This window comes from Fragaria vesca, linkage group LG7 (assembly GCF_000184155.1).
Source record: "Fragaria vesca subsp. vesca linkage group LG7, FraVesHawaii_1.0, whole genome shotgun sequence".
Taxonomy (NCBI): domain Eukaryota; kingdom Viridiplantae; phylum Streptophyta; class Magnoliopsida; order Rosales; family Rosaceae; genus Fragaria; species Fragaria vesca.
This window is the reverse complement of record NC_020497.1, coordinates 16,312,953-16,333,298: the sequence shown is the minus strand read 5'-3', so window position 1 is coordinate 16,333,298 and position 20,346 is coordinate 16,312,953. Positions and strand designations below refer to the sequence as shown.

The window sequence follows — 20,346 nt, the reverse complement described above, 5'->3', positions numbered from 1 at the left end:
TACTGGAGATAAAAATCTACAGCTGGTTTTTGCTTCCCTAGTTTATACCGTGGGTTTCTTCGCAGCGGTGGTGGTGGCGTCATGGATCTCTGACCATTCGTTAAAATAAAGGTGGAGGAAGAGGAAGAAGGTGAGGTTTTGGAATTTTATAAGATGAAGCTGATGGAGCAGAATAAGGAAAGCTTGGAGTTAAGTATCTGTGGTGTTTGATCAAGTCTGGCATGAATTTCCATTTTTGGAACAGCTTAGTTTAGGGGTTTAACACATGGATTACTCTGGGATTGGAGAGTTGAGAAGGTGGCTGACAATGCAGCACAAGAGCTACACATGGTACTGGACTAACTTCGAGCCCTCATACTAATCACTATGGTATGGTATGCAAATCAAACTTGCAGTTTTGCAAGGTGAAAGGTATGACCCAATAGTTACTTAGTCGAAGAAATCTAGTCGTTTTGCAACGTTATATTGTTTCAAAGTCCTCACATCGTGCATATTTCATATTTACAAACTAGGTTATAAATCACAGATGCGGAAAACTTACATAAACATTTAGTGTTTAAAATATCAATATTGTAACACGTCTCTTAGTTTTTCCATCATATCATATGAATTGCAAAAATACACCGTGAACTCTATTGACACATTTTAGCATTGCAAACACTGATCTTGTTTGGGACATATAACCTTACTAGCTAGCTACATGCGTCTCTAACAATCTCAAGCTCTCAAGATCCAAATTTTAAATTGCAATCCCCATAAACAAAGTGTCAAAATAAGGATACTAAAAGTTAGAATTGGAGAGAATCAAAAGAGTACATATGCTTTTAATTCTTACTCATAGCTCAAGTGTATGATATGTTTTCTCAATACTAATCATAAGAATGAAGTCATGCAGTATCTCATGCTTTTTGACTTGTCCAGTGCCAAATCAAAAGCCTACAACGTTTACAGATTTTCTTTCCATTTGCTTTATTTTGTTCTCTTTAGGCTTTGTCTAGCTAGCTCTTTCTCTCTTATCATCTTCTTCCTTTATTCTCATTTTTGCTGTTATTGGTCAAGATAGTCAAACGCAAAATTTTGCTTTCCTAGCATGATCTTTCGAGAGCACTTTAATTAGAGGCATCGATCTAATAATAATTTCAAAAGATACCATAGAATTGATTAGGATTTTGGATGGTAATCATTGGAATTTAGCATTGGCGTGCCTAATGAGCCGAAATTAGAAAGCAAACAGAAATATCCACATTGGAGGTAAATTGACAGATTTAACAAAGAAATTTTGGTCCGAATCTTGAACTGCTTTAACTTTGATGATTTGGAATAGTAAGTTGGACGCAGAAAAGTTACTTAAAATCATTCGAGGGCAACTAAATCAACATTTACAATAATTCGATTTCATAGAGAAAATATGAACTATAGGACATGATGCAGAGTCGTGAATTCAAAATAAGAGAAGAAGAAGATTGGGGACTGTCGAAGTAGCGGCAGCTTGAACAGATTCGATCAAAAAGTATAAAACATTATCATATTCAACAAATTAACGACTTCGGTAACCATGCTTGCTACCTGATCACTACTTGAGTTTCAAAGCGTGATGAACTTGGACACTTACGCACAAATGAAATGACCCGTCTCATTACAATTGTGTGCCTTTGGTTCATAAGATAAAACTTTTCATATTAGCTAGCTAGGGTATTTGGAAAGGTTTGATTTGAGACAGAATCCACGTTGTGTTTAACTAAGCCCTTGGAATTGGGATTCTAACTATAAGTGAAATGAGATATCGGATGATATTTTTTTTTTCTTTTTAACAATGAGATATTGGATGATATTAAGAAATTTGTATTAGTTATGGTTTGTTTTCGCTGATAGTGATTCAGTTACCTAATAGATGCGGAGCCACAGTAAGAGTCGGTTATGAATCTGTGTGTGTATTAGACATATCTAAGTTTTTCTTATAATGTAGGAACATTGAGGTCATTAATTTGAATGTTTGATCATTGATTTTCGCTGATTTCGATCAGTTACAACATTAGTCTCTCAACAAAAGTTTGATTTCTTAGTTTCTTACCATGGTCTTTCCTGAGCCCTTTAATCATAGGGCAACTGGATTGTCTACATGATTAGGGAGATTTTGGAAGCTAATTATTGGAATTTAGCACGGCGTGCCTAATGAGCTTTGACTCAAAAGAAAAAGGAGAGCAAAACAAAAATATATACACATTGGACTTGAAGATCTAAATTCACCAAGTTGATACGTAGATTCAGCAACGAAAAGTGAGATCACAATCTTCTCCCGATCTGAAGTGCTTCCCCTTTTGATGATTGGAAATAGTAAGTTTGGACCCAGGAAGTTGCTTAGAATATTTTGAGTGCAACAAGCCATCAACATTAACACTACAATTTCATAAAGACAACAACTATACGTCAGTTGTTTAACTACAAAGAATCTAGGCCATCTTCAGCATATATATTCTCAATCTTTGTGGAACATCGTTCCTCCTATACAGTCATAATATAGTTGACTGTACATGTCACTGAATGCCTGAAGCTCACTCTAACTGCTCGCGCGCTAACAATGAAATTATAATCAGTGCAGTGATCGATAGTCCTAGCAGTTTGGCAACCACTTGGGCACCGGCGTCCTCAGTCTGAGTCATTTGAAGTGCATACTCTACATCGGAACAAGACCGATTGTCGACGAAGTGACGAACATATACATCTAGAAGATCTTCTATTGTGTTCATGACTTGGTCAATAGAACAAGAAGAATGCGACCATCGAAGAGGAGGCAGCACTGTTAGATCTATGTCAACAGTCCTTTGCAGCAAAGCCGATATAAGAGCAAGGGCAGCTCGAGCTTTGTATATAGTGATGATCCAATTTGTATTGAATTGAAATATTAAATAGGTTTCACTAGATAAGTGGTGACGATATTTATTCCCCAAAATCTTAATACAGATTTGTTTTGATGATTACAAATGTCAGTGGGCTTTATTTGGATGCCAACGGGGAGTCTGGAGATTAGACATAATTTGACTTCATTGTCGACGATGCTAGCTATTTAAGTTGCTTGAATTTGTTTAGATGTCTTATAATTATTAAATTGAGTAAAGATGACATAAGAATGACATGGTGGTAATAAATTATACTCAATCTAATGGTTAGAAATCATCCAAACAAATTCAAGTAACATAAATCCAAGCAGATAAACCAAATTCAGCTAGCAAACCACTACGAAGCTTAAAATGTGTGAAGAAGTTGGATACAAATGAAATGACCCTTCTCATCCCAATTTTGTGATTTTGGTACCCAAGATAAAACCTTGAATATATCCAAGCCACACTACTTCCAGTGGACCATAAAAAGATTATTTTGTTTAACTGAAACATTTATAATTTGATTCCTGACGACAAGTGAAATGAGATATTGGAGAATATTAAACAATTAGCTGGCCTTAGCTTTCGTTCATTTGAAATGCAGGATGTATCATTGACACTTTGAATGAAACTTGTTTAAGATTTGGGTGGGTAACCAACTTACGAATATTCAGTAACTATTTACATAATTTAACATCGTAGCTTTTGTTTTAGTATTGATAAATCGAAAGTAAGTTCAGTCAAAGAAAACAGAAGGTGATTATTATCACAAGTAGTTATTACAACATATTACAATTTTACTAGAACTTGCGGCCGGCGGTTCGGGTTTTTTAATTAGCACAACAACTTATTATTTTGAACTCAATCATTAGCAGAAACATAGAAACATTATATATCTAATTTGTTTGTTCTTCATTGTTCATTATCCTTAGTAGATTACAAGTTTTTGTATTGTTCTTTTTTCCGGGAGGGGTTTTGGTCTATGTCCCCCTCTTTCTATATGTACTCTTTTGTTTTCTATTTTTTTAATAAAATAACTGAAACCGGGCGTAAGATTGAGCCTCCCAGCTTGGCTGGGTTTCAAACCCTTAAAAAAGAAAAGAAAAGTGCAATACGCTCTAACCACATTTTCTAATGCCACATACAAACATTCTATACGAGAGTTGATTGCATATTGTTTGATTAAGTCTGTTACAACATCTCTGGATAACTTTTACCTTGTCTTAAGTCTTAACATCATGATTGTTTTGGGTTCAGCTTAGTGGTGTGATTGTTGACCATGCAGTGATGCAGCCATGCCCTAAATTGTATCACACATTGTTGGCATTAACTGCGTCACTTAGCTGCTAGAGTTTAGGGTTTATAAGTTTTTTCTTTTTGAATGGGTTTATCAAATAGAATTAATCAAAAAAATTACTGCATAAATATAGGGGATTGAAATTTCCACTCCCATATTTTACAATTCACACTCCCACTTTCCTCTTTTAGTAACTATAATTTTGTTTTTACTCACACGTATTTTATCTTTTTGTGAAATATTTAACTATAAAATGGGAATGTGGATTATAAAATAGGGAATGCAAATTTCATTCCCCTAAATATAATGCAAGATGAAACAAATTGAATGGGTTCTGAATGGGCAACCTTACCAGTCTATCCCAAACACTAAGACATGCGCTGCTTGGCAGCGGCCCATTGATAAATCGTAGTTCATTATTGACATCATGGCCATGAAAAGTGAAGACTTGCATATGTGCCTTGATGTACAAGCCTGCGACTCCAAATATGGAAGAACTAATATAAATATTTATTCGAACATGGAAAATGCTGGTCACAAGGAAATGAAATGAAAAATGCAGCATACAGGAATGAAGAAAATACAAGGATTCAATGAATGCCATACATATATTGAATCATCTAGGTACCATAATCTTTCAGCTACTGATCTGATCGAGTATATATATGGAATGGCAATAGCTGTAAGCGGATTTTTCCTGCGCAAGTTTAAACCAGTTGTTTCAATCTTGTCTAAATTGTCCTCTTGCTCCTTCAGGCAATGCCCCATCGAACTTGCGCACAATGTTCGCTAAAGCAATCTCAATAATAGTTGTGGCATATTGAATTGCATTCTCTTACCAGATACAAATGGAATCAATTGAAAGTCACTTCCCTTGAAGTCGATAGAGTTGTTTAAAAACCTTTCTGGCTCAAACTTCTCTGAATTGCTGAATGATTTTGGATCTCTATTGATTTTCCAGATATTTATAGCTTGTGTGTCGACTTTAATGTCGTAACCGTTTATTTTCACATCTCGTGTTAATATCCTGGGAGGTAACACTGGAATGGTAGGATATAAACGAAAGGTCTCCTTGATCACCGATCTCAAGTAAGTTCATGCCAACTAGATCATCCTCCACTACCGGTAGTCGCCGTAGGGTGCGGACGAGACGTCTTTGTGATCGTAGAGGAGCTTCTTGAACACAATCAACTAGGGCCGGCTGGAGAAGACGAGGCCATTGGTATGCAGGACTCGCGGGCAGTCTCAGGGGACGAGACCACAAGAACGGGCACGCTTCCGAAGTAGAGGAGCGCGCATGAGATCAGGGCTGAAGCGCTTAGCTAGGGCTTCGAGTGAGCGATAAGGGTAGGTGCCTAGTTGGTGAAGGTTTCCAATGATAGGAAGCGCTTTGGTGGAGAAGGTGGTGAGTTTTTCATACTAGCTAGGACTAGACGACTAGTGATGACAGATTTGTATAGGAGAATAAGGAAAATGAGAAGTAGAAGCACATGCATTAGGGTTAAGGAACTAAAAGGTTGCAGCAAGGTTTGGTTGTTGAACTTCAGCATTTGCAGGATTTGATCACTCAACATCTTGGATCTTCTTTCAGTGCTTCCTCTAGCTACGTAAAAGTGTATTGGATGATTAATTTATGCGCAACACCAGTTCATACTTTATACTACAAGAACTTATTAGGGTTTCGACAAAACCAAAACCAATAGAGCCAAGGAATTTTTATATCTAGCTAGTACGTCGATGTTTAAGGTCAAAAATCAATTTTGTAACCAAAATATGGTTATTTCTGAAAATTTCTCGCATATCTTTTTAATTCATATTTCACTCTCATCTCTACAAATCAAATTAGATGTCGAGACATCTCGACGCTTATAAGTCCTTGCCGGATCTTTAATCTTGGTATACTTTTAGGTTTCTATTCCATGGAGATTCTGGTTCCATCTTCCATTTGTGATCTAACTACCATCATTGCATCTATCCTTTTTCTTTTCTCTTTCCTATGGATATATAAATACATGCAGACAAACATAACTGGGAATAGAGGACCCCCGGAAGCCCCCGGTGCATGGCCAATACTCGGGCACCTTCACCTCTTAGGAGGGCCTCAACCTCCCCACATAATTCTAGCAAACATGGCTGACAAGTTCGGACCGCTGTTCACTATCAAGCTTGGTGTGCACCGAGCTCTCATTGTAAGCAGTTGGGAGGTAGCTAAGGAGTGTCTCACCACTAACGATAAAGCTTTTGCCAACCGCCCAAAATCTTTATGTGCTGAGATTTTAGGGTACGACTATGCCATGTTTGGTTTTAGCCCTTACGGACCTTACTGGCGCCAGGTGCGAAAGATGGCCACGCTGCACATCCTCTCTAACCACAAGCTGGAGTTGCTCAAGCACGTCCGAGAATCGGAGATGAATGTGTCTACGAAACATATATTTGATATGTGGAAGAAGAACAAAGGAGTACCTAATAAAGTGCAGGTGGAAATGAAGACGTGGTTTGGGGACTTGACTTTAAATGTCATGTTCAGGATGGTTGTTGGAAAGAGATTTTTCGTGGATAACTCGGCACAGGAGAATGAAGAGAACGAGAGGTTTCGAAAGGCGTTGAGGGAATTTTCTAGATTGGGTGGTGAATTTGTAATCTCAGATGCAGTTCCATATCTTAGGTGGTTGGACTTGGGAGGTTATGTGAAAGCCATGAAGAAGACAACTAAAGAACTCGATGGTGCGCTTCAAAAATGGTTAGAAGAGCATAAGCACAAGAGAAGAACTAATTCTATGCAGCATGTAAATGGTGAGAATGATTTCATGGATATGATGCTTTCTGCCCTTGATGATGATTGTATAGAAGAGATTGCTGGTTCAATTACTGTTGATACAATTTTCAAAGCTACATGCCTGGTATGTACTCTGATCACTGACATTTTCCTTCCGATTTAACAATATGATAAACTTCAACTTTCTTTAGATTCTCTCATATATATTACAAACAGTACTAGAAGCTCATTCTCATATTTCTTAGTAAAAACTAAAAGAGCTTTCTGCGATATAAAACATGCACCTTAGAGATTTATTCTATGTGCAATTATCAAAGCTTTAAAAATCATGTATTGTATGTGTCGACATTTGTAGGCGGTTCTTCTAGGGGGGACAGATACCACAACAGTGACATTAACCTGGGCTCTTTCTTTGTTACTCAACAATCCTGAGGTCCTGAAGAAGGTTCAATTTGAGTTAGACAACCATGTTGGTAGGGAAAGGCAAGTTAATGAATCAGATGTGAAGTGAAGAACCTAGTCTATCTCCAAGCCATTGTCAAGGAAACCTTGCGGCTATAACCTGCTGGACCTCTCTCAGTGCCACATGAATCCAGAGAAGACTGCACAATAGGTGACTATCATGTAAGATCAGGCACACGTCTTCTCATCAATCTTTCAAAGATGCACCGTGATCCAAATGTCTGGGTCGACCCTTGTCTATTTCAACCAGAAAGGTTTCTTACAACTCACAAGCATGTTGATGTTAGGGGACAGAGTTTTGAATTGACACCATTTGGAAGCGGTAGACGAATTTGTCCAGGAATTTCTCTCGCACTACAAGTTACTCAACTTACTCTAGCTCATTTGCTATATGCGTTTGATATTACACCTCCATCTGACGAACCAGGTGATATGGGCTCGTTCGGGAATAGCAAACATGAAGACCACCCCACTGGAGGTCCTTCTCACCCCACGCTTACATCCTAAACTTTATGAAAATATTGACTAGATGGCTGGTATGTTCTTGAATGTTAAGAACAATTCTACTGCTATATGTCTCTGTCTAGACTAAAGCACAACATATGTTTTAATTTTCAAGTCGCTAGCCACATCCTCTTATTATATACTGCAATAAAATCTTATAGTTTGAATTTAGTGTGCCGTTATTGCTACCTTAAGCTTACAATTTTATTAGTTCAACTTACTAACATTAAACAACTATGGAAACATTAATATTATCCAAATAGAAAATAACTAATAATTACACTAATCTACTGATAGTTGATTAAGCAACCCACTACCAAGTTACTACATACAAAGTGTGAAGGACTTATGGTGTGCTAAACTGCTAATTAAATGACCTTGATCATACCATTTGTGTGTCTTTAGTAGCTATATATCCAGACACACCAAACCTTGTTCGAGACAAAATAGAACAAGAGAAAAAAGACATCAACATGCATAGATTGGATGTAGGTAGAACGAAAATAAAATGAGATACTGGAAGATATTAACTTTATTTATTTTTACTTCAAGGAGATTGAACCTATTAAATCTGATTGACCTTTTAATGTCAAATAAACCATACATAATCAATCATCATAATGACCACATAGGCCCTATACACATATTTTCTTCTACCTTGACGGTAGCATCACCCCTATAGCATTTGAATAACTCTGTTGTTTTAGAGGTAAGCTTAACACTGTTCATATACATAATCGAGAGTTGCTTGCAACCATTTCACATGGTTCTCCAACCATGATGTTCACGATGTTTTTCCAACGTTTTGAAGACCATCCAACTATCTTCCCCTCATGACACAATGTTAAGTTCCATTCTTCAAGCAGTGGATAACATTATAAGATTGCTATACAATAGAATCATTACCAATGGTTCTACACATTAGAGTAATGTCAACTAAAAAGAAATTGTAAGTGAAACATCAGAACAACAATTGGGTTTCCCACTTTTGAATGGCTTCAACCACAACTACGTAAAAGAAATTATCTTAGAACACAATATTAGAGTAATGTCAAATAGTCTTACATTTTTTGGGTCAATCAAATAGTATTTCATTGAATTAGCGAATCAATCGATCCATCTTGTGTGGTAATCAGCTGCAACATGTAATCGGCTAGAGAACTTAATGTTCATGTTCTAATATAACTTGATTATTATGAAATCGCATGCATCAAAATCCAAAACTAGATTGTTAAATCCAAATGGGAGATAGTCTAAATCAAAAACCACAATTAGCTTTTCACGTACTTTTCTGGTTGGCTATCCAGTCTGCTAATTGAGAGTAATCAAGGCAAGGCCAGGTATATAATGTTGCTATTCGAACGTTGTATGAAGGTCAAAACATTGAGAATTATGCCACAAATGAAAACGTCATAATTATGCCCCAAATGAAAACGTATGGCACACTGATTTTCGGAAAGTGCTGCATTTCAGAGAGGACCTGGATGTCTATTTCGCCGGACCTTGGATATTCTGGCATGAGTCACCGCATCGGATTTATCGACCACGCGCTAACTAGCTGCTACGAAACTTATGAAGTGTGAAGAACTTGGGGTCTTCTCATCCCATTTGTGTGCCTTTGGTTCCCCTTCCCAAGTCACAACTTTTGATTCTAACAATTGCAGACACTTGAGAATTGCCTACTACAATTGCACAGACATTACCGTGAACAAAATTGAAAATCCTAGGTGCAAATGAACATTTTCATCGTATTTGCATGTCTTTGACCGCTTTATAGCCTAATGTAAAGAGTTGGATGATTTGAGAGACAAACTAGAACTTTGTCAACTAATGCTTTCAAAATGTATTTACAAAACACGAAATTAGATATTGGAGGATATTAAGGTTTCATTTGAGAGTAGCAAACCTGAAGCTATATAAAAGAAGTGAATGATAAAAAAAACTTTACTCATACAGTGGTTGAATTCTATATATCAAATGACAGTCTCATCATAAGATCACACCGGACAATCTCATCAACAATACTAATAAGTATTTGTAAAATTTTAGATTACTTGAAGAGAAAAAAATGAGTGTGCAATATCATTTATTTATCATAAACAGTTGTCAATTTATTTTATAAGAAACTAACTTGTTTTTAACGACATGACAAATTTGATCTTGTGCACTACCAATTAAAGTTCTTGATGTAAAGCATACACCTAAAATATTCAACAAGATAACACATCGTCGAGCTAAATATACTTGTGAGATGTAAATATGAACTTTTTCACTCACCCATATCATATGTCACGCCAAGTGATAAGGTCTAAAATATCGAGCATGAAAAATATCACCCGTTTAAAAAAAATAAATAATAATAATAATAATAATAATCGAGTATTGTAGTATCAAATCACGCGCTTACGAGCGCGTGGGATATCATCAAAGCATCGGAATATAAAACGATTACGTTTCTTGTGCCTTCTTCACGAACTTCATCAGACGCCCATGGCCACCACAGCTCACAGCAACACCACCCGATTTATCATCGTCCCTATTTCGACCCGACAACCCGCTTCCCCGCCCCGAAGTTTCGGATTCTCATCCATCTCCTCGAACCAGGTCAGTCCAACTCCAACTCTCTTTTCACTCTTCAACCACTCTCTACTTGTTTCTCTTTTTCTCTATTTGGCATCAAATTGGTCTACTCTACTTAAAACCCTAATTTTGATTTGCTTCAGAATCACAAAGATAGCTCCTTTATTGATGGTTATGTAAATTTACTCACTGAATTTGAGTGTTAGATTTTAGGGTAGTTAGTTTTGATGATTTACTACTGCTAGGTGACTGGTGTGGTGGCCTTTGATTAATTTTGGGGCTTATTTATTGTTTATGTTAGTGTGTTGAGGCTTAAAGGTTGGTTCTTTTTTTCATATTGGGGCTTATTTAGTTCATGTTACTGTGTGAAGGCTTAAAGTTTGGTTCTTTTTGGTGTTATGAACAGACAATTGAAGATTGCAAGTATGAGTGATGCAATTGATTTGACTGGAGATGGAGGTGTGCTCAAGAAGGTCGTGAGGCATGCTAAACCGGATGCAACTGGTCCGACGCTGGATCTTCCTCTAGTTGATGGTAGGTAGAGAGTGTAGTGTTCTGGTGTTCGAAATTTTAGTGTTCTAGTGGCAACATTTTGTAGTTGATCGGAAAATAGTCGGGGAGCTTGTGTTCAGTTTGTGAATTGTGATTGTATACTTTGTGTTTGGCAGTTCATTATGAGGGTGTTCTTGAGGAGACTGGGGAGGTGTTTGATACGACACATGAGGACAATACGATTTTCTCGTTTGAGATTGGGAAGGGCAGTGTAATCAAGGCATGGGATGTTGCACTGAGAACCATGAAGGTCAAGACGTGCACTTTTGTTTTTAGGACATTTTGTAATTTTAAGAGCTTCATGTTTAATTTTTTTTTTTCTTCTGGTGGTTGCATTAGGTTGGCGAGATTGCTAAGATCACTTGCAAGCCCGAATATGCTTATGGAAGTGCAGGGTCTCCACCAGATATTCCACCAGAGTAATGTCTTTTTCTTCGATTTCTTTATTGATATTGCTCATTTAAGTTGAAGTGTTGGTTTCCTTGCGAACTTAAGAACATATTATGCTGATTTGAAAATAATGTTGCTTGCAACAATAGCTCTATATGAAACTACTGATTACTGAACAGGGACTGTGGATGCTTATTGTTCAATTAGTGGAAATATGAAATACGATTGCATGTCATTGGTGGTGGTCGTCACCCCACTATAAGTAAATGTATTTGGTAGATAGATTAGAATATCCAGAAGCATGTTGAAGTGGTAAGGCTTCCTATAGGATTGGCCTTCTTGCTGAAACCATGCCAATTTATGTATAAGCCCGTTGATTTATGATTGTATCGAAATGCTCATACCACTTTGTCAAATAATATTCGTTGCTTGTTACGGTGTCTCTATAATTTCCTTCAAACTAATACATATTATATGTCCTGCAGTGCAACCCTTATATTTGAGGTGGAGTTAGTTGCCTGCAACCCACGGAAGGGTTTGAGTCTGGGTAGTGCTTCAGAGGAAAGGACTAGGCTAGAGTAAGATTTTTTGTTTATTTACTACTTTAACTGGGTCCATTGTGATTTACCCAATTTATAAGAAGTATGATGGCTTATGTTACTTATTGGAACTCACAGAGAACTGAAGAAGCAGAGAGAGCTTGCTGCTGCAACCAAAGAAGAAGAGAAGAAGAAGAGAGAAGATGCCAAAGCTGCTGCTGCTGCCCGTATTCAAGCTAAGTTAGATGCTAAGAAAGGAGGAAAGGGAAAAGGCAAAGGAAAATAGGGTCTTGAGCATATGATTAGTATGAACCTTAATAATCGAATAGATGGAATAAATGAGTTAGTGTACTCATTAGTTAGACAGTAAGGTAGCGTTTATGCGATAACATAGTATGAGTGCTCTATGATTTTGAATGTCATGATAACTCGTTTTAAGCAAATTTCCGATCCGGATTGTTTTGGTTGTCTATTTAAATCAAGTTAGGCTTTTCTTCTAAATCTCTCTGTTTGAAGCTACTTTTGAGGCTTTTGTGATTCTCAATTACCTTGATTTTGTGTGCTATTACTTGATTAACATGTGAATTTGTGATGCTGCAATGCTGGATCAGAATCAGGTTTATTTAAGTGGTCAAGAAGTGATAAATTAAACGTAGTACAGACAACACTGGAAGTACTTTTACAGGATTAGACCTTTGATGAAATCAAGCATCTATGGTTGGATGTATCAACAATCCATTTCAGGCCAAACTTCTGACGAAGTTCCTGAGATTATCATCCGAAGAACCACTTTCATTCACAGCCTTCATAGCCAAACTTTTCCATTTCTGAGCATTCCTTCTCATCTCCTCCCCTCTCACTCCATCCCCCATCACCACTTCCAAACACCTCTTAATCTCTGCACGCTCGATCACTCCCTCTTCATTCGCTCTGGCTCTAACTCCACTCCCCCACAGCTCCTCAACCAGCTTGGCATTTGTAGTCTGGTCTGCAAAATGAGGGCACCCGACAACCGGAACACCAGCGGCCAAGCTTTCTATAGTAGAGTTCCACCCACAATGCGACACACAACACCCAACTGACTTGTGGCTCAGCACCTCTACTTGTGAACACCATGGCACTATTAACCCTTGTTCCTTCTTTAGTGTATTGTTTATCAGATTTTCAGTTTCTTGATCTCCTTCATTTCCTGACTTGCGAATGACCCATAGGACTGGGAGTCCACTGTCAACCAAACCATGTAGCATCTCTTCCATCTGACCACTCCTCAACACCACCATGCTCCCAAACGATACATAAACCACAGAAGAATCTGCTTTTGTGTCCAGCCACTGAAGGTAATCGTCCCCAGACTTGTCAAACAAGTCACAACAAACTTCGGCAGATCGAATCAAGGGACCAACTGTAATCAGATTCATATGAGCTCTCATATCTCTAATTGCTGCCTCTTCTAACCCATCAAAGGTGTTAACCAGCACACATGAGTTGGGGCTCTTTTCCCAGATTTGGTAGTGTTCTTGAAAGGTAGGGAGGATCGAAACATGTGGACTGGTGGGTAGGAGATAGGAAGGTAGCTCATCAGAAGCAAAAGGTGGCAAACCATCTATTGTTATGCAACTTGGAAATGGAAGGCTACTCTGACTCTTATAGTAATCTTTGAAGTAATGGCCGCAAATTGCAAAGGAAGTGGCAGATGTTATGCAAAGGAAGGCAGAAGCTATACCAAAACTACTGGCAACTTCAGCAGCCCAAGGGAGGAGGACGGTGTAGATTAGAAAGGTGATAGGGCCATGCTCATCGGATGTGGAGATCTTCTCAATCAAAGCAGTGAGTGATTCTGATCCTGCCCGCTTCAGCTCTGACATGATGTGCTCCGGGTCATTGGCAGGGTGGACTCCGTCGTCAAAGCCATCGGAGAAGGAAGCAAATGATAAGCCTTCTAGAGAAGGTAAGGATTTGATTTGAGTGAGGCCATGGATGTTGGTGACAAAGGTGACATGTGAGCTTCCAATGTCTATAAGCCGCTTAGCTAGTTGGAGACTAGGGTTCAGATGGCCTTGTGCTGCGCAGGAGATGACAAGGAAGTGGTGGTTCCTACTCTCCATGAAAATCTCTATTTGGTTACTCTGCAATTAACTATCGATTGAAACTTGAAGTTGCAAATAATGGAGAGGGTGTTCAAAGCTGAAGATAGCCATCATTCTGGACTTTTGGGTAAAATGGACCTACACTACATAGTGCATAGATAAGAATGAATTTGCTACACGAAGTTGAATTTTCAACAGATTATAGAAAAACAAAGGATTTCTTGACTAAAATAGTGCTAATAATTCCTGATTGTAAGCAACTATATGTGCTCTCTCTTAATGATGCATCAATGCACACGTGGAGTCAACAAGCTTCTGTCTAACTTTAAGATCGATCAGATTATGCTATAAAATCTGAATTTCAAGAATTCAAATATACAAGCTTGTTATGTTGATGACATAATACTGTGCGACCACAATATACCTATATCAATTACACCAACCTGGGCAACAACCTTTCGACTTCGTTCTTACACCTAATCAAGCAGTAAGGTAATCTACTAGTTACATTGTCACAATCAAACCATGTAAGAAGCATCCATTGCTGCACCTTGTCCGTTTTCCTGCCACCCAGATCCTGCTCTATATTTACACACTGGGCAAGTGCCCTGTTGCTTTAGCCAAGGGTCAATGCAACTAGCATGAAACTGAAACAACGGAAAAATGAAAAGAAGAATAGTTAGTGTACAATATCTTTGCTAATCAGAACACTAATTCCAGATAAGTTCCTTCTATGCTAACAAAAAGTCAGTTAAGAACTCCTTGCATATCATATGACTAAACTTGTATGTAAAAAGGCTTAAAATGAGTCAATGAAAAGAAAAGAAAAGAAAGCAGAAAAAAAAAACGAACCTGATGCAAGCAGGGAAGGCTGCGGATGAGTTCCCCCGCGTTAACTTGCTCCAAGCAGACACTACAGGTCAGTTCATCTTCAATGGCTTTGGTGCTCCCACCATCAGCTGTTTCTTGCTTCTTCTGCCAAAGAGTGGGAAAATCAAATAATAATCAGTTTCAATTTAGTTGTTCGAAACACAATATGTTCAAACATCACAGAGTTTTACAGATACTACTATTTGGAACTTCTTAGTGAATATGCTTTTCTTTTGTTATGAGAGAAATAGTCAGTTAACATCATTCATTGTGAAGCCTGACTGAAATATAGAAATTATTTCTAACAAGGGGAAACAAAGGACAAAGGGATAATACCTCAGCAGGTACTGAGGCTGAAGCCTGTTGTGTCGATGAGGCACCACTGTACATAAAAGAAAACCATAAAAATCAGTGTATTCGAACCTAAAGGCTAAATAACCATGATTCGAGTAAGTTTCCATTTGCCCCATAATAGTGGTCCATAACGTCCATTTGTATGCGAATAATGCAGTAATATTTCTTCTCCTTTAGTCTTATTATAAGAAAGCTGGCCTTTTACACATGTAAAAGTGATATGAATTTCATTATATACACAATAAGTGCATTTGAACCATAATATGTTCAAGCAAAAACGCTGTTGCAACAGCCAAGATAAGATCAAAATTAAAGAACTTACTTTTGAGGACCCACAACTTTGTATTTGTGGACAGGAAGAGCATTTATCTCTTCCTCGCTCATAGAAGAAGCTGATGGAACATTGTCAGAGTCCAGAGCTCTCAAAGTCTCATAATCTGGTATTCCACATGAGAAAGTTTCAGTGTAAAGCAAAGGGTGCAGTCCAAAATTTACAAGACACGTATAGATAGAGATATGATAGGTTGGTGAATGATATAAAACAGCTATATACTTGATTTTAGTATATGGACGATTTTTCAAAGGGATATAAGTGACGTACCTAGATCATCAAATTCACGGTCAAGAAGTGCAAGCTGAAGCCTGAGACCTTGAAGGCGCCCTCTTGTTGCTAGTGCTATGGATGGTGGCATATGCAACCGCAATTCAGTATGACCAAGAAGGCCACTGGCTGCTGCGGCATGAGCCTGTGCTTGCGCTTGAAGCTGCTGACAGGTGGCATACATCCTTAATGTTGTAGCCATCAAAAAGACCCCAAGGACTAGCCACAGCTATGTACAAAATCCAAAAGAAGGATTATTAGATTCCTTACACATTAGACCGAAACAATTGCGACCTTAACCAATAAAGCTAACATAACTATTTACACACTCGGAGAAAGCCGATACCAGGAAATTAGGAGACATTTGATGCGAGTTCAGTATCATAAATAGCAAAAGAACTGGCAATAAGACAAAGATATAAACAGGAATTAGCAAAGAACAAAAGAATCAAAATCACAAGATAAAAAAGTAAACCAGTAAATTCGTACCTGTGACGAGAAAAGCAAGCGAGTTGGAATTGACAGAGCGTGCTGTATGAACACGCTGACATAAAACACAACCATGATCAATAACAGAAACCAATCACAGTAACCTTAGCTAGAAAACCAAATATAAAAAACTCCCGAAACACAAGAAACTTACCATTGCACGCCGCTCTGGTATGAATTCCGGAAATCCACTCTCAATATCGCCTCTTGTCCCCCGGAAAACAAAACTCATGACTGCCTGAGTTCAAAAAACTTTTGCCAAAAGTACTAACTATTAAGCTACTGACTTTCAGGTTCACTGTAAAAGCCAAACATGGTACATTTTCAGTATCCAAACTATGATTAAACTAAAAGAACCTAACCAATTGAAAAACAGCGTAATGCAGAACTTAGAACAAAGAATCCTAGAGGATATGCAATAACAAATCTCAAGAGTAACAGACATTTATCTGCAAATGCCCAAATGTTAATGAAATTTCCAGCTATAATCACCCATGAGCAATTAAATTGCAAATAATGATAAGATATAAACGAAATTTTTGTTAGGGGTAGCAATTAGCAGGCAATACTTAACCATGATCCAATTTCATCCACGAACAAAACCCCCAATTTGGGATACAGAATCGGATCAAGTAAAAACCCTAATTTCGAAATCACATTCGCTCGAGCTAAACCAATTTCGAAAATTAACAGCGGAAGAGTCGATACAGAAAATTAGAGCGATCAGAGAGAGCAGCGAGAAATGGGGAGGGAGGTGGGTGATTACCTGAAGCGAAGACTGGTTCGGATCGGCTGAGAAACGACGCCGTTCCTAATTGATATGCAAGAAAATTGAGCGAGTGGGGAGTGAGCAGAGATGTGATTCGACTCGGTCGCGTTTGAGCTTCAAAGGCTGTGTGTTGTGTATGACACGTAATATTAGTAGGAGCGTCACGACGCCGTTTCATTGGTCGCCGTGTTATGTTTTCTTATCCTGATTTCTCAAGCTTCAAACTTGGTCGTTATTCTTCACCACTTGAGCTAATCTTACAGCAAATGATTTGCTACTTTCAGACCAAGCTAAAACTTATTCTCAAAACTTAATGCATTTCTTCCATAAAGATAGAAAACCTAACCTAAAATCATGAGTTTATGAAACGGCGGATTCTCAATTCGTGGATGACATATGATGAACAATGTTAAAGCTTCGAGAAACATTTCTTTCATATATCTTGCATGATACTCAAATTGTTTTCTTTGGCATTGCAAATCCACTAATATTGTTTAGTTCATTGTAGTTGAACAAAAGATAAAACTGATGTTTAATGATGCACATCACATTATCTATATACATCTATTTTGACACGAGTCATATAACTTTGATACATCATTTTTCTTAGAAGGGATATGATACATGAGGGATAGGTCATACCTTCTTTTTGATACTGGTAGGTCATATATTTGATCACCCCAATTATAATGTATGATATAACTTGGTAAATAATTTTCATCTTGTATGGATATATTGCACTACAATCAAACTCAAATGCAAGTCTCATTTTGGATACTTAAGTTACCTAAAACTCGTTTTCATCGCTCAATATTATTAGTTTAGCGGCATAATCTCCTCTTAATAAGTAGAAAGTTATGAGTACGACTCACGAAGTTGTAATATTTAAGTTTTTACATGATCAAAATAAAATCTTGTTTTCATCAATTATCATATACATTTGTTTATGATCGTAACTTTATGACTATTTAGTCGTTAACTAATATAACAATTAAAAAGAAAACAAATATTTTCTTGTGGCTTCTATGGAATATATTTATCTTGCGATTTGAAGAAAATTTTGCGTATTATTGGAGGACTAGAAATTTACATTGATGTATCAGAATAAAGGATCCTTCACAAAGCCGCAAGCTAGTTCTTTTGAATAAGCACGAGGCATATGCTTTCTACTGCATACTACATAATGATTGCGCCATTGCGGCTCTCAAAACTTATATTCTCTCTGAACCAGACCACTGATCCGACATAGCCACCAAAAACCCAGTGAACTGCATTTGCACCTCTCTCCATCACCCCCAACCTTTTCTGCACCCTTCATCGAGCTCTAGAAATCCATAGCAACGGCCCCAGATCAATGCTGCTTCTTCATCATTGTACCCCAAACCCCACCTGCTCCACAATAAAAATAAAAATAATTTCAGTCTCTTCACCCCCACCAACCCACAGAGATTCAGAAGAATCTTCCGGTACCAAACATAAAGCTTCAAAAACTTACCAATATAGTGACAAAGAACAACTGGAAAGCTCCTCTCCAACTCTGATATTTAGTTATTTACCCAACATCCCATCCATGATCACACACTAACATAAACAATGATCCACCGCCATTCACAGCCAAAATCGAATGTCATTATGTATACTGTGTTACGCGTAATAAACCAAAATGAGTCATAGTTTCAGTACTCAAGAACACTATAAATCGTAGTTAGACATAGTCGCAGCTGGAGTCCTATACTAGCTAGGGACCCAAACCAAGTCTTTGACTGGCGAGGTCACACCTAACCTGAGCCACACCCACCCTAGACTTCTCCAGATCAAACTCCATCCACACATTCTGCTGATGATAGTGACCAATCACAAACGCCTCTATACCCAGCAAGTCAGAGTTCCCAAACGTGAAGCAATACACCTGATTACTCCCCCTCACCATTCCCGCTACCCGATACAGCAGCCTCTCTCCCATTACGCTCATCTCTGCTCCCCTAAACATCAGCGTGACAGCTGGCAAAGCCGGCAGAACCGGCCGGTTCAGCCGGTCCATCGGGACTTGGAAACACAAGTCCATCGCGCCTTGGAAAACGAAGTTCGGGTCGTCCAGGAGCTTCAGACCCGGTTTGGTTTGTAAAACGAACTCGTTTCTCAAAGCGGTGTAAACCGACCCGAGAAGAAACGTGAACTGGGTGCCCGAGTCCACCATTGTCTGACCCGCCCCGGTGTGGTCGGGTACGAACACTGACTTCGGCAAAGATAGTACTTTCCCGCCGACCCGGATCCCCTCGAGCTGGACCGTGTACGCCACGCGGTCGAAGTATGGCAAAGGGTTCGACATTTGAACTAACGGCGTGTAGTTTAACGGCCCGAGCCACGGGAAGCTGGCTTGGCCGAAGAGCAAGACGCCGGAGGCGTCACGTCCCGATATGCAGTACGAGAATTTCGGGTAGCCCATTTGGGTTATGAAGGATAAGGAGCCCCGGTTCATGCCCAATAACCCGGTTGTCTTGGCGTCTTCTTCGGAGTTGGAGCTGAACCCGGAGTCCATGCACCCGAACACGGTCCCGGGTTGACCCGAAGACCCGAGGAAGAATGTGTCGGAGGCGAGGTTGCCTTCTAGGGAGGAGGCGTCGGCGTAGGAGAGAGTGGCGTGGCAGAGCTTTTTCGGGTCGCAGGAAACGGGTATGGATAGGTCCCGGGTCCGGGTTCGGCATGTGGGCGTGGAGCAAGAGACTGGGATGTAGGATTTGGAGGCGAGTGGGTTGAAGACGTTGGTGAGGATTGGGGTTTTCTTACAATGGAGCCAGGAGAGTTCACTGCCTGTGTCGAGGACCATGGTGACGTTCTGTGGGGGCAACCCGACTGTGAGGGAGATGGTTAGGGTGACGTTGTGGTGGAATGAGAGCTTGTTTGAGGGTTTTGGGAGTGTTTGGGTTTTGAGAGGTAGAATGAGGGTTTTAGGTTGTGGAGAGGAGAAGCAGAGTCGACTGTTGTAAGTGAAGAAATGGAGGAGAAGAAGATGAAGAAGAAGAGGTGGCATGGTTATGGACTTATGGTTAATGATGCAAAGAGTTGGGGATTCAAATTCAAATATATGACGGGGTTTGGTTTGGTTTGAGTCTGGATTTGAATTGTTGAGAGTTGAGAAAGAGGTAGGTCTGGTTTTTTCGGACTGTGTTGTTGGTGTTGGGTTGGGAGTTGCGGTG

General features: G+C 38.9%; 4 protein-coding genes and 1 pseudogene across 4 annotated transcripts; 2 read left to right on the top strand and 3 right to left on the bottom strand.

Moving 5' to 3' along the window:
* Positions 1-6,224: 6,224 nt before the first annotated feature.
* Positions 6,225-7,943, top strand: LOC101291389 (annotated as a pseudogene).
* Positions 7,944-10,805: 2,862 nt separating this feature from the next.
* Positions 10,806-12,531, top strand: LOC101304130 (peptidyl-prolyl cis-trans isomerase FKBP20-1-like). The gene is made up of 6 exons (XM_004307438.1): positions 10,806-10,816; positions 10,905-11,032; positions 11,167-11,300; positions 11,390-11,469; positions 11,926-12,018; positions 12,118-12,531. The coding sequence occupies exons 2-6, from the start codon at positions 10,924-10,926 to the stop codon at positions 12,263-12,265; spliced, it is 564 nt and encodes a 187-aa protein (XP_004307486.1). The 5' UTR covers positions 10,806-10,816; positions 10,905-10,923; the 3' UTR covers positions 12,266-12,531.
* Positions 12,532-12,572: 41 nt separating this feature from the next.
* Positions 12,573-14,246, bottom strand: LOC101303848 (UDP-glycosyltransferase 75C1-like). The gene has a single exon (XM_004307437.1). It carries the CDS (start codon positions 14,082-14,084, stop codon positions 12,720-12,722), a length of 1,365 nt encoding a protein of 454 aa, XP_004307485.1. The 5' UTR covers positions 14,085-14,246; the 3' UTR covers positions 12,573-12,719.
* Positions 14,247-14,386: 140 nt separating this feature from the next.
* On the bottom strand, positions 14,387-17,314 carry LOC101303555 (E3 ubiquitin-protein ligase SDIR1-like). The gene is made up of 9 exons (XM_004307436.1): positions 17,147-17,314; positions 16,535-16,678; positions 16,381-16,435; positions 16,238-16,290; positions 15,892-16,120; positions 15,613-15,727; positions 15,273-15,318; positions 14,919-15,041; positions 14,387-14,713 (listed from the first exon to the last, which is right to left on the bottom strand). The coding sequence occupies exons 2-9, from the start codon at positions 16,610-16,612 to the stop codon at positions 14,585-14,587; spliced, it is 828 nt and encodes a 275-aa protein (XP_004307484.1). The 5' UTR covers positions 16,613-16,678; positions 17,147-17,314; the 3' UTR covers positions 14,387-14,584.
* Positions 17,315-18,027: 713 nt separating this feature from the next.
* LOC101303271 (aspartic proteinase PCS1-like) lies at positions 18,028-20,346 on the bottom strand. Its single transcript, XM_004307435.1, has 2 exons — positions 18,645-20,346; positions 18,028-18,538 (listed from the first exon to the last, which is right to left on the bottom strand). Exon 1 carries the CDS (start codon positions 20,178-20,180, stop codon positions 18,888-18,890), a length of 1,293 nt encoding a protein of 430 aa, XP_004307483.1. The 5' UTR covers positions 20,181-20,346; the 3' UTR covers positions 18,028-18,538; positions 18,645-18,887.

Bases quoted from the DNA above. Each gene is read 5' to 3' on its own strand.
- LOC101303848 (XM_004307437.1), bottom strand. From the start codon at position 14,084: ATGGAGAGTAGGAACCACCACTTCCTTGTCATCTCCTGCGCAGCACAA.
- LOC101303555 (XM_004307436.1), bottom strand. From the start codon at position 16,612: ATGAGTTTTGTTTTCCGGGGGACAAGAGGCGATATTGAGAGTGGATTT. The intron at 15,728-15,891 runs GTACGTCACTTA...GTGGAATACCAG, and splicing joins CCGTGAATTTGATGATCTAG to ATTATGAGACTTTGAGAGCT. The intron at 15,042-15,272 runs GTATTATCCCTT...ACTCTTTGGCAG, and splicing joins CAGCCTCAGTACCTGCTGAG to AAGAAGCAAGAAACAGCTGA.
- LOC101304130 (XM_004307438.1), top strand. From the start codon at position 10,924: ATGAGTGATGCAATTGATTTGACTGGAGATGGAGGTGTGCTCAAGAAG. The intron at 11,301-11,389 runs GTCAAGACGTGC...TGGTTGCATTAG, and splicing joins TTGCACTGAGAACCATGAAG to GTTGGCGAGATTGCTAAGAT. The intron at 11,470-11,925 runs GTAATGTCTTTT...TATGTCCTGCAG, and splicing joins CCACCAGATATTCCACCAGA to TGCAACCCTTATATTTGAGG.
- LOC101303271 (XM_004307435.1), bottom strand. From the start codon at position 20,180: ATGCCACCTCTTCTTCTTCATCTTCTTCTCCTCCATTTCTTCACTTAC.